The sequence below is a fragment of the Halichoerus grypus genome, chromosome 14, assembly GCF_964656455.1.
Source record: "Halichoerus grypus chromosome 14, mHalGry1.hap1.1, whole genome shotgun sequence".
Classification (NCBI taxonomy): Eukaryota; Metazoa; Chordata; class Mammalia; order Carnivora; family Phocidae; genus Halichoerus; species Halichoerus grypus.
The window spans coordinates 43,003,968-43,017,908 of record NC_135725.1 but is presented as its reverse complement, the minus strand read 5'-3'; the positions used below and the strand labels follow the sequence as shown (position 1 = coordinate 43,017,908).

The 13,941-nt window shown below is 40.0% G+C and overlaps 1 protein-coding gene across 11 annotated transcripts in view; it reads left to right on the top strand.

Annotated features, from left to right (window-relative positions):
* BNC2 (basonuclin zinc finger protein 2) overlaps positions 1-13,941 on the top strand; it is a 429,802-nt gene that overhangs the window by 403,302 nt on the left and 12,559 nt on the right. For 8 of the 11 annotated variants that reach the window (XM_078061247.1, XM_078061245.1, XM_078061244.1 and 5 more), the window contains 2 exons: positions 5,188-7,157; positions 7,590-7,655. In XM_078061247.1, coding sequence (XP_077917373.1) covers positions 5,188-7,157; positions 7,590-7,655 — 2,036 coding nt within the window. The remainder of the gene's footprint in view (positions 1-5,187; positions 7,158-7,589; positions 7,656-13,941) is intronic. The other 3 variants (XM_078061248.1, XM_078061246.1, XM_078061252.1) reach the window with 2 other exon arrangements.

Sequence of the window (13,941 nt, the reverse complement as noted above, 5' to 3'; positions counted from 1 at the left end):
ATCTAGACATGAAATCAAAAAGTATATCTCATAAACCTCTGATTTTGTTCTAGGTGGTCAGCATTCTCTATAGCTCAGTATCATTTAATTAAAAGATTTAAAATTATATCAAACAGGAAATATTTTTAGCTAATCATTTTAGGATTTTTAAAAATATATGCCTTAATTTGACTGACAAGAAGTTCATGTAATAAGAATAGAAAATTAAACTGTTCTCTGCCTTTTTTAGAGTTAAAAGCTATTTGCTTATTTCTTAATAATTTGAATAATGCTAGAGCAAATAAGTCCTAGATCTCTGCTGTGTTCACTGTTCCTCCCTCATTCACATGTGTGGACAGAAAGAAAGACATTGTTTTCCCTCCATACTGTGGCATGGTTGTAGCCTGCCATGAACACAGATGGGTTTCTTCTTGGACTGAGGAGTCTGTGGGCTTGAGGTCACCTGACAATCTAATTATCCCAAAGTGTCTTATCTGGTCTCTCTTCCATCTCTTTACATCCTTCCCTTCTCTACTGTCCCTTTCCCTTAAGAAAAACCAACCAACCTTACTTTGATCTTAAAACTATGGGTCATATACTATATTTTAACATGAAGAAAGGGCTTAAATAAAACCACTGAAACCATGACAGTTGATTCTACTACAAAAAAGATTTTTAAAAAGCACTCTGCAGAGCCATACAGAACCAGGTGCCAGATTTGAGTGATAATCACCAGTTCCAGCAAAATAATAAAAGGAAATCTTTTCATTTAAAATACTTACATGTAAATATTTTAAGTGTTTTATACTTTTTCTGAACCCAGTGAAACTGGTTTATAAGTTAGGATTATTTGGTCTTACTCATCTTTTAATTAATAGTATAGCTGGTTATTTCACAAGAAATCAATACATATAATAATACCTTGCATTTCACTTAACAGGGTAAATCTTATTATCCTCACTTTGTAAATAACAATTCCCAATGTAAAGGTTTAAAGGTCACTGAACTCTGGTTACAAATGGGAAAGCCTTAAGGAACTGACTCACAGACTACAAAATGGAATGAGAAGGACAAGAGTCCAGTTACACAATCTGCTGTGGTTTATTATTCGTGCACAAGACCCATGTCCCGTTATGGGTTGGTCAACAGTCAGGACATTCATACTGGTCTACCAGACTGAATTTTTGTTTTATTAATGTTTATTCTGTGATAATGCCTAACTCTTTTTATGGCTCTTATTCACTCTGGTAAAGTTTATTTGACATGGCACAGGGGCCAAGATTTTAGATCTGTACTTCTCAAATTATCTGTTAGGAAGGACCAGTTACCCCCTCCCCACCTCCCCCTTAAGTTTTAAGCCAATACTTAAATAAAATAAAAAGAAATTAATAAAAAAGAAATCATCACACTTTTCATTGCTTCAGCAGTTGTCACATTGTCTCAAAGTCTTCTAAATGATTACTCTCAATTATTTGCAGACTGGTTAAAAAAAAAAAATTGACACCGGTCTTTTTTGAATAGCATATAGACCACTCATGGAAATGCTTGCTTTAACACAGGAGTCCCAAGCCACTGTTTTGAGAATCACTGCACCAGAGCATGCTTATCTCTGTCACTGAGATCTTCAGGAAAAAAGAACCCGGGCCTTCCTTTTTCCCCTTTGGTGACTTCCAAATCCCATTCAACCAGTTTATCCAAGGATGTGCTAAAACCGATAGCCATTCTAGCATTGAGCTTGCAGACCCATGATGTTATATTATATAAGAAAGTCAACTTGTTTCTTTCTGCAGTTGCTCTCTTTATGAGCATGATGATAGTAGATACCCTTGATCAAACATGAAAGGTGGCTTCTTTGGAAAGAACTTCTGTGATGCTTCATATTGCCTGGATGCCCAGTTTGAGTGGGTAATGTGGATGTTTGTCCTGTTCCCAAGCACATTTGTTTGCAAAGATGTGATGTTGTCCTTCTATGTAACTGTAAATCGCCGTTTCCATTTACCACTATAAATGGAGCTTCTCTTTTATGATTCAGGCTACCAGCAAAGTTCTAAATCTTGCTTACCTGGACCTCTTCCACCAGAAGTAAGTGGTTTAACCTAACAGTTCCATTTTAGCGGAGACAGCTACTCAGGACTAAAAGAGGTCTGAAAGGCAGTGGTTTTAGAAAGAGCGGCAGGCATTGTGGCGGGCCAGGAGAAAAGAGAAACCATGTGGGACTGGGGACTGCTGTGTTCTGCTGGGGGAGACAAGATAGGAGGGTGATGGAAAGGAGATGCCTCAGGTGGGTTTGATCAGTTGCTATGGTTTCTAAGGGTTGTTTTAATACCAGAGGCCACCAGCTGTGTAAGTACATTATCGACATGCGGACTTAGGTGCCGGCTACCTGGGAAGGAATGACTGCGTGCTGCCAGGTCGCATTGCAGCCTGAGAAACGATCCATAGTAAAAGCTTCCATAGAAGTACAATTAAGAGAATGGATTTGATGGTAAAAGAAAAATGGTGTAGAGGAGGACATTACAGTGCTCCAGAGACCAGCCCTGTGCAGAAGTCCTATTCCTTATTGTCACAGACTCAGTGTGCCCACCTGGGAAAAGACATTATGGACAACAGTCATTATACCCCATGAACTTAGAGTCAGAATTTCTGGATTCGAGTCCGAGACCCCAAGTTAGCATCTTGGCAACCTCAACCAGCCATCCCCCTTTCCTTCACCCTTGGCCCCTCATCTGTTACACATTTGCTGAGCTCTGGAAGCTATTATGGGGTTCAAATGAGATAATCTATACAAAATCACAATTTATTTCTCTATTTACCTACAACACCCAACACTCCCCCTTGCTTTGCCCTATTCCAGAAAAAGCATGTAAGGGAGACCGATTGAGTGATACTTTTTAAAAACTGGCTGTTGCAGGATTCCAGCATCACCCAGAGTCACCATATATACATATCTTTATATAAGTATTCTGAGCAGATAGCTGTATGAGGATATTTGATCTGAAGGCTCATGTTATCTACAAGATGAAAGAGGGAAAATTTTTGTAGGAATGGACACCCACATGCACATACCACACGTATACTTTACGTAAAATGATAGAATGCTGGAGTGAGTCTTACCAGGAATGGCACATAACTATTAGAGCTTCTTTTTTGTAAAGTAATTTAAATAAATGATAAGTATCTCCTTACACAATCAAACTAGTTGTCTTGGTTCAGACCATACAGTTGTGGTCCAGAGAGAATTTGATACCACAAAGCTGAATAGAAAGGTCTATGAGGTAGAATTTTCCATTGCAAAAATAGTATAGTTCCCTTTATCCTGCTTCCCCTAATGACACATTCTACGTAAACACAGCACAGTTGATGAAACTAAGAAATTAAGGTCGGTACCATACTATTAACTGATCTAGAGACTTTATTCAAATTTTGCCAGTTTTCCCATTAAAGGGTCTTTTTCTGGTCTGGTATCTCTAGAATCTCACATTACATTTATTTGTCCTATTTTCTTGGTCCCCTCCAATCTGTAACCATTCTCTGGTCCTTTTTTAAAAATCTTTACTGACGTTTACACTTTGAAGAGTACTAGCCACTGTTTTGTAGAATGTCCTTCAGTTTTGGTTTATCTAATGTTTTCTCATGATTTAGATTGCGGTTATACATAATTTGGCAAGAAAAGGATGACGTGCCTTTCTCAGTATATATCAGGAGATACATGATGATGCTTAACACTGGTGATGTTGACTTTGGTTACTTGGTTAAGGTGGTGTCTGCTAGGTTTCTCTGTTGTAATGTTACGGTTTTTCTCTTTGTAATGAATAAGTATCTAATTTTGTTGTTTAAGAAGATTTTATGCTTTTGGGGCGCCTGGGTGGCTCAGTTGGTTAAGCGACTGCCTTCGGCTCAGGTCATGATCCTGGAGTCTCAGGATCGAGTCCCGCATCGGGCTCCCTGCTCAGCAGGGAGTCTGCTTCTCCCTCTGACCCTCCCCCTCTCATGCTCTCTCTCTCTCTCTCATTCTCTCTCTCAAATAAATAAATAAAATCTTTAAAAAAAAAAAAAGATTTTATGCTTTCTTAAATTGATAGGCAGGTTGGGGCAAGTATTATTCACAGAGGTTGCAAAAGTTCCCATCCTGGTTAGGAAGAAGCTGTGCTCTAGAAAACGATGGAGTCATTATTTAAGCATTTGAATACATTTCTCTCAGCCCGTGCTGAAATGGATTGCCTGACATTACATTGCAGGATTTTTAAGTCCTACCTCCAGGCAAATCTCATAGTTACTAGCAAAAATGAAAGTGTGAAATGCTTTTTAATGTATATTTAACAACACATAGTCTGGTGATTACTGATGTGTATTCTCTGTGGACTCCCTTTGCTATCAGAGGAGGATGTTAAGAGACAACATTTTTACACATTTATTCTATCTAAATCCATCACATGTTTACTTTCTAAATATCTATAACTGTCACTTATAACAAGATCATAAAAAGTCAAATACTTAAAGTCTAACTCAAACTTTGAATCCTAGGATTACAGTCAATTTTCAGGAAAAGTACAATCACTGTTTTTCCTTAACTCTACCTTATGAGATTGTCTATTAGTAAATGACACTAAAATACAGGCGATAAAGAGAGAAAAATACAGTTTAGTAATGGGGGCACAGACAGCAAAGCTCCTTTCTTCATCGTTTTGATTCAGAAAGTTGTATAATAGCTCCTATTTAAAGGAATTGAAGCCAGTATCGTGTCTGCTTGTGGCGAAGAGATAAATTTCACAAAATGTACTTAATCCCTTCCTATGGTGTCACTATTTAATACGGATTCAGGTACCATTTTTTGCATTTTTACTGGGTTGCACACCAAGAGTTCACGTCTTATACTAATATGTGCTAAATAGTTGCATTCTATATAGACCATTGTTAAAATAGCAGTAGTGAAGGCATGTTAGATCACAGAGCCCCAGTGGTCTACATTTTGTTTGCTTTGACGTTAAACTAAAATCTGTTTCTCTAACTGTGACTCTAATTACTGCAATTGCATGGCAGAAAAGTTTGCTTTGTGGGTTGACTTTTATGAACGGTGCTTGCGTGTTTTCTGCAGTAGCTCTCAGTGGTTTCATGAGCAGGCAGAGCACCTTCAGTTGCATTGAATAATTTTGCACAATCAATAAGTTTTTGTGTTTATGTCTGTTGTTTCTTTGATGTGGCCTCTAGGATGCTGCCGGCAAGGTACTGGACCGCTGGGCCATCATGTCTCGAGAAGAGGAAATCATCACCCTTCAGCAGTTTCTGCGGTTTGGAGAAACCAAGTCCATTGTGGAGCTGATGGCAATTCAGGAGAAAGAAGGGCAGGCCGTAGCTGTACCATCTTCAAAGACAGACTCAGACATAAGGACTTTCATTGAGAGCAATAATCGCACCCGGAGTCCCAGCCTTCTTGCTCATCTAGAGAACAGCAACCCTTCCAGCATTCATCACTTTGAAAACATCCCCAACAGCCTTGCATTTCTGCTTCCATTCCAGTACATAAACCCAGTCTCGGCGCCACTGCTAGGATTGCCTCCAAACGGGTTACTGTTAGAGCAACCGGGACTGAGGCTGCGGGAACCAAGCCTTTCAACCCAGAATGAATACAATGAGAGCAGTGAATCTGAAGTATCTCCCACACCTTATAAGAATGACCAGACACCCAATAGAAATGCCCTGACCAGCATTACTAATGTGGAGCCCAAAACCGAGCCAGCCTGCGTATCCCCCATTCAGAATTCTGCCCCAGTCAGTGATCTGACCAAAACTGAACACCCAAAAAGCTCATTTCGGATTCACCGAATGAGAAGGATGGGGTCAGCCTCCAGGAAAGGAAGAGTGTTCTGTAACGCATGTGGGAAGACGTTCTATGACAAAGGTACTCTCAAAATTCATTATAATGCTGTTCACCTAAAGATCAAACACCGATGCACCATCGAAGGTTGCAACATGGTCTTTAGCTCCCTCCGAAGCCGGAATCGCCACAGTGCAAACCCTAATCCTCGCCTTCACATGCCCATGCTACGAAATAACCGAGACAAAGATTTAATTCGGGCCACATCAGGAGCCGCCACCCCTGTCATAGCAAGTACAAAATCAAATCTCACACTCACAAGTCCTGGCCGGCCCCCCATGGGTTTTACCACTCCCCCGCTAGACCCCGTCTTACAGAATCCTCTGCCTAGCCAGCTGGTGTTTTCTGGGCTGAAGACTGTACAGCCAGTTCCTCCATTTTATAGAAGTTTACTCACTCCGGGGGAAATGGTGAGTCCTCCAACCTCCCTCCCGACCAGTCCCATCATTCCAGCCAGTGGTACCATAGAGCAGCACCCCCCACCACCCTCTGAGCCCACAGCACCAGTAGTGATGATGGCCACTCATGAGCCCAGTGCCGACCTGGCACCCAAGAAGAAGCCCAGGAAGTCCAGCATGCCTGTGAAGATTGAGAAGGAGATCATTGATACCGCTGACGAGTTCGATGATGAAGACGACGACCCCAACGATGGTGCAGCTGTGGTCAACGACGTGAGCCATGACAATCATTGCCACTCCCAAGAGGAGATGAGTCCAGGCATGTCTGTGAAGGACTTTTCTAAACATAGCAGGACCCGGTGCATTTCAAGGACTGAAATAAGAAGGGCTGACAGCATGACTTCCGAGGACCAAGAACCTGAGCGGGACTATGAGAATGAGTCCGAGTCTTCAGAGCCCAAACTAGGTGAGGAGTCCATGGAAGGGGATGAGCACATTCACGGTGAAGTGAGCGAAAAAGTCCTGATGAGCAGTGAGAGGCCTGATGAGAACCACAGTGAGCCCTCTCACCAGGATGTCATCAAGGTGAAGGAAGAATTCACAGATCCCACATACGACATGTTTTACATGAGCCAGTATGGACTGTACAATGGTGGGGGGGCCAGCATGGCAGCCCTGCATGAAAGTTTTACATCGTCTCTGAATTATGGCAGCCCTCAAAAGTTCTCCCCAGAAGGCGACCTGTGTTCTAGCCCAGACCCCAAAATCTGTTACGTGTGCAAGAAGAGTTTCAAAAGCTCCTACAGTGTGAAGCTCCACTACAGGAATGTTCACTTAAAAGAGATGCATGTCTGCACGGTGGCTGGCTGCAACGCTGCCTTCCCCTCTCGCCGAAGCAGAGACAGGTCAGTAAATCTCCATTGGCTGCTCCTGCTGGGGGTGGAGGGTGCCAGTCATGTTGGACTTAGCATTAAAAAAAAATCCAACTTAGATGTTTTTGATGCACTGTAAAGATTGTCCACAGTAACCATGAGATAACCAAGCTGCCATGCTCATGAAGGATTGTTGCGGTTGGTGCTTGTTATGATTAAGCATGCAGAATCATATGCCATCTTACCCAGTAATGCACGCCATTTTTCTCTGTGCTCTGTGTATGTGTGTATGTGTTTTCCCATGCATCTAGGTGTGAATAAGTTAACTATGTACACAGTTCCCTGCTTCCTCATGAAGCTTCACTTAGAAGCCGCTGCTTCTGTTATATATATTTCTGCTTTGCCTTGTGGCTTTTTAATTAAATCAATATATTATCTTCATACACACATATTTATCCAATATAGAAACAGAAATTTACGGATGGAAAGAACCATAGGTCCAGGACATCGAGACAGCCTGCATCTCCGTAGGTATAACCAGAAATGTTATCATTCTTACATGAGTATTTAGTGTGTCCTTGAATTCTTTTAAGAGTCATGAAAATATCAGAAGAAAAGGGGACCAAAATAATTATTTAATGTGGGGAAATGGTATGGTGGTATGGGTTTCTTTATTTTAACTTCACAGTGTCCTTGAGCATATCTCTAAAATACAGTCTGTCGTGGGAATTATGCACAGAAGGGGAGGCATGCATATACTTTTAGGATCAGTTAGGATATATATGTCCAGCCTTGAGATGACATCAGACCTTAGCTATGTGGCTACAGCTCTGAAACAGTTGGGTTTAAACAGAAGCAGCTGGTCTTAAACCTCCAATGTTCTTTTTCAATCCTAAAGAAAATGTAATATAAATGGAATGTGCCAAGGTGGTCGGTGGTGGGTGATACACTCATCCTACACTTAACGGAGATAAGCTTGCAAGCAGGTCATTTACATAATACACCAGCCCAACCCAGAGGCACACGCCAGTTAATTCTTCCTCTCGTGTCCGATGTGGCTTTTTGGTTTCACTCTGTCTTTTAAAAATATCTTTAGACAAAATTTCATTACATGGTAAAAATCAATATAGTAGAAGAAACATAATTAACTAGGAAGTTTCCAAGTAGGCATCCCCCAAATTCTCACACTTATCAGTTGGGTAGAATTCTTTGACAAAGTAACATAAAAGTACCACTGAAAAGTAGTGACCTGCTTCTATAATACTCGGTTTTGTCTTCATATTTAAAAGATAAATCTTTTTAAAAATAAAAGTTAAAGGAATATTTTCCATAGTACTGAAATGCAAGGGGCCCAATCCATTAAAAGCAAAATTCTGAGAAAAATAAGTGGCTTTCTTTATACAACTCAAAACATGCTTTGAAGAGAAATCGATATTCTTTAAGATTTCCCCTTCCGCACCCCTCTCCCCCACGCCCATTTACCTTGTTCTGTAAAAATCGTTTACAATCACAGTCTTTTTCAGTTCTGAGTTATCATTGACAGTACCAGAATACAGCAGATAAGATAGCTACAATTTGAATAATAAAATACAATACTATACACAACTTCCCACCCCCAAGTTTGTGAGTAATACTCGTTCTTTTATATTTGAAATAGTGCACTTGTGATAATGAGGTTAATGCATTGGATTTTTTTTAACAAAAATAAGACTCGTGAAAACCTGCATAAAATATTTATGGAAATGGAGTGTTTGAAGAGAAGCCAAAATTTAAGCTTATTTGCATGAATTCCTATCACAGTTTTAGTTGGTTTGCTGAAAATACTGCAAGTCATTACACTGGCGTAAATGGCTCTGGAACCAAAAGGCTACAACGCCCGAAGCATGGTGCTTTCATTTATGTCAAACCACTAGAAAACACAAGCACTTGTATTTTTATGTCCTAATGCATAAGGAGGTGCTGTTGAAAGGGTGGTTTGTCTAAGGAAAAACATTTATTAATAACAGGAGAATATTTCAATCTCCATTTTTATTCTAAGGATTAGGAGCTTGGCGGATGACTAGCCATATGGAAATTTAGAAGTGTCTAGGCTAACTGGAATATTCTGGGGAAGCAGAGTACAGATATTCTCCCATGTGCGTTCAGTCACACAGGAGACTGCAAACCTCAGAAGACAGGTGATAGGTTTCATCTGGGTGAAATCTCACATCACAGCTAATCTTTATAATTCTGGAGTTGTGTAACACATGGTAAATGAAGAAAAGCAAATTGAAAAAAAAAAAAATACCGTGCAAAGAAAGTTTGTTGATTCTCACTTGAGGTTTTGCTTTTCAAGAATACTCACATTTTTTGATCCCAAGTTAAAAACTTCTCAAAAACTATGATACTTTAATTTTGACATTTTTTTCCTTAAAAAAAGTGTTCATCCTTGTTGAGTCTAGGGCTCGAATTAACATGTTGCAAGCATAGCTACCACCACGTAACCAGAAACAGTGATGCGCCTGGGGTCCCTACCTCTTCCTGCATCTCCACAGAGTGAACTCAAACATAACCATACACCCATCTCGGCCAGTTCTCGTCACTTCTTCCACTAATGGTGACTTGTCACTTAATCTCCTGTGTCACAGAGCCTCTTGGACCACATCTCTGATCTACCGCTTAGACTTACCTTCCCCTTTTCTCTTCGCTTTTGCTGTATTATTCACGAGAACCCCAGGAATTTGGGGTCCCTGCTTTTTCCTTCTTCAATTCACAAGGAAGCCAAGACAAATTTTCTTACCTTTCTCTGAGCCAACAGACCTTCCCAAACAGAAACCCTTCTTTGCCTTTAATCCTGCTGTCCTCAGGCCTATTTCTTTCCTTTCCCCAGAGTCTTGATTCATCCATCCTTGACTCCACAATGTCTTCCTTGTGCAAATAAAGCATTAGAGGGGATTTTGAGTGGGGGCTGAAGTGTGCAAGGCTACAGGATGTGTAGTGATAAAACTAACAGAACAACCCTCTTCTTCTGTTTATAAAAGCAGTCTTCTTAACTTTGGTCTTAGAACACCTTACAGGAGTGATACCCAGATCTTCTTGGGCTTTTTCCAAAATGGCTGTACACGAGGGAATTGCATTTTTGGTCTCCAAATAGACATGTTAGTTAGTAAAATATAGGTAGAAAGATGTTAAATGCTGTGTTTTACATTTGGCAGTTAAAGATTTCCAGGTCTTTGCTTATGGTCTTTCTAGATTTTATAAGATCAAGTTGAAGGCTTTTTGAAAAGTAAGAATGTTCTTTGTCTAAAGTCATACGAAGGGAGAAGTGGTGGTGGGGGGTACGTGCATGGTTTGTTAGGGCTGAAGATTCTAAGCACAGTGTCGAAGGTGTCCTTTTTTTGTACAGTTGTGACTGAGTGTGAGTATAATAAATTCAAAAGCAAAGAGGACCATTCCACACTAATGACAGAGAACGGTATGCACAAAGATCAGTTCATCCAGTCACTAGGTGGCTGTTGGAATAATTTTTATTCTGAGTTATAGAAGTGAAATGTAAATTATTTTATCTGTGAAGAACTATGGCATGATAAGGTGATTACTAAAGTGTTTAAGTATAAACTGATAATGTGGTATAGTGTTAGACCTGACACTCCCCTAAACATCCTTCCTTCCTTGTTTATCCCTTGACTTTTCTGCTACTAAGATACTGTTCTTTCAGGGATGAGGAAGCTGACCCTCCGTTTTGAAGTATGCACATGAAAAACTCCCAGGAAAAAAGAAATTATAACTGGCTTAGAACCTGGTCTTCATAAAGGGACTTTTCTTGGAGACATGTCATAGAATTAGCTGGGCCTAGTTTACCTTAGGTCATTTCTCATCATGTGTCTTGAATTTTGATCCCTGGCCTGAGTGGCCGTGGATCACCTGTGTATAAGGGAAGCCCATTCATTTATAAGTTACCTTTGGTTTTTATTAACAACAACAACAAATAAATGCCCTCCGGTCCTCTTCCCTAGAATTTCTTATCATTTGCTAATACCTTAAAATCTATATCTTTTAGTGATTTGCAATTTTAAAACTCCCTCAATTAAAATGAAAACTTTGCACACACAAACAAGGTGATCTGCATAGAAAGAACTATGTATCCCTTTGTTTTACATCTAACATGATCTTTACCATCTTTGTTCCTCCCTTCTGAGAATAGTGGCCGCTGATTGCCAAAGTTTGTCTTAAATTTTATTAGAAAGGTAAGCATGTATGTTTAATCTTCAGGGTGTAGGAAAGATGATTCAGCCCCATGAATAAATTTAAAAACAAAATAATATTTGTTTAGGGTGATTTATAAATAAATATGAGGCAACCATTGGTGCCAACTGTGAACCTTCTCTTTGATTGCTAGTTAAATCAGTCCAGATTTAAACATGTAAACTTCTTGATTTGTATGGAAGAAGACATCTGTATTTGGTTTATTAAAACCTGCTGATGTCTCCAGAACTAAATTTGTTCCTATATAGGCCTCTGGGTGGCTGTAGCTAAAAAAGCAGAGATGTATAGTTTTTGCCTGTCTGATTACCTGACTCCCAGCCCTGCACAGGTATGCAGGAATAAATTAACATGAGCGACCTCTGATGAGCCACTGCATACATTAACAGCAGAGGTGAAGATGCAAAAACATGCTACCTACCTCCTGTTATCATCTGCTCAGCGGCAACATCCATTTTTTCCATCGTTCTCTATGTTTGGAAACTTAGAACTTTTCTAAAGAGAGATTTTCAATAAATGCACATGATTTCACTACCTTCAAGAAATGAGCCTCTTAGCACCAGTTCGAGATACTATTAGTATATTTGCCTTCATATAATTAGCTGTCAAATACAGTGTGTTAATTCTCTTCAAGTATAAGAAGAGAACCTTTTAAGGCATTTCATTTCCTATATGTTTGCCAATCAAGCTGAAACTCTCCTTTTCCAAAAATCTTTTATAAAGTGAAGTTGTGCAGGTCCTCTGACAAATGTTAAGGAAGAGACTTCCCCTCCTTTACTCTATTTGGTTTCACAATAGAAGCCAGCAGATCAGTAAGTCTTTTGTACTTATCTCCATTACTTTCCATCAAAGGCAAACAAACAAAATAAATCCCCCTTCTGAGTAATTGCTAGTTGTGTCCTCCTCAAGCGAAACTTTGGTAGTAAGATAAACTTCGGTGTCATTCCTGTCTCTGGGGTTCTTTTTATATACTGGGAGAAGAGCAATGAGCAAAACGGTCTCCTTGTATCATGGGGAGAGACTCTGACAAGCCTAAAGTGAGCCTCGGATCTTCCTAATGATCTCCTGCTGGCCCAGCTGGATATAAGACAAGCTCGTTTAAGCCTCTGCTGACCTTTCACTCCTCCACTCCAAGAACTACACCAGTCACTTCCACCGTCTTCCAGGCTGAGTACCAAATAGACAACACAGCTTAATGGTGGATGAATGACAAAGAGATGCTTACACATTTCTATTGATGAGAGTTACATTACATCTCTTATTGATACAAAACTTCGATTGCACAAACATGCTTCCTACACACTCCTTATTCTTTTTTTTTTTTAAGATTTTATTTATTTATTTGAGAGAGAGAATGAGACAGAGAGAGAGCATGAGATGGGGGAGGGTCAGAGGGAGAAGCAGACTCCCTGCCGAGCAGGGAGCCCGATGCGGGACTCGATCCCGGGACTCCAGGATCATGACCTGAGCCGAAGGCAGTCGCTTAACCAACTGAGCCACCCAGGCGCCCCACACACTCCTTATTCTTACCTTCCCTTGAAAGGAACAGGCTATTACTCTTGCCAGCGTTATCTTGAAAATTCAGGCAAAAATTGCACTTAGAACAGAATGCACATACTGAGTGCACAGGCAGTATTTTTCACGAGGGCAACATTTTGAAGGGGTCATCTTCCTGATTTCCACCTCTCTGGGGTCTGCCACCATCTACCTGACACCTTGGTAGACTTTATTAGTCATAACTATTCTTCTACATAAATATTCGAGATACTTGTTTCTGTAGATAATCTTTTCTTTTTAAAAAATGTAGGCCATTCGCACTGAAAGTGGGTTGTAAGACTGCACACATACATTAGCAGTCGATTATATCAGTACTGTCGAGAGTGGTTCTCTCTTAGGTGAAAGGCTTCTTACCAGCTCTCTCTCGCTGTGAGTGATCATTTGTTGTTGTGCTAAGAGGAAGGGAGACTTTCCTCTCTCTGTTGAAATTTCTTAGTGAAGGTCGGGCTAGAAAGCATTTCTTTTTCTTTTTTTTTTAAAGCCTCAGAAATAATTTAATGTTTTTGCTTTAAGACTCCCACAAGCTTCAAATAAATGAATGTGGCAGAATATGAAAGTTTACACTTGCCAAAAAATTATAATGTCAGAAAAAAGGGATTTAGTAACTTCGATTCCTGAGTGCCAAGGTGTGTGTGTGTGTGTGTGTGTGTGTGTACACGCATGTGTGAGAAAGAAGCAGGCTGTGAAACAAGAGCAAAGAATACTTTGTAGGAAAGGACAGTTTTTCTTCAGTTACTTAACATAAAACTACACTTTTAAAAAATACCTAGATTTTATGTCCCAGTGCAAGCTGCTTGAATTAAAACAGGGGTTGTAAATTCCTGGTAAAAAGCTGTTATGCCTGAAGTGTTAGTGATCTTAACTCTAGTACTTTATGGAGTTTATTACTTCTTTTATTAACTAGGGGGAAAAATGTTACCCACTTCTAGTTCAATTCTTTTTCTTGCTTGCTCTAATTATTTTGACTTTACCTTGGGAAAAAAAAAAAAAGCCAAGTGTTTCTAGCTGAACATGTATA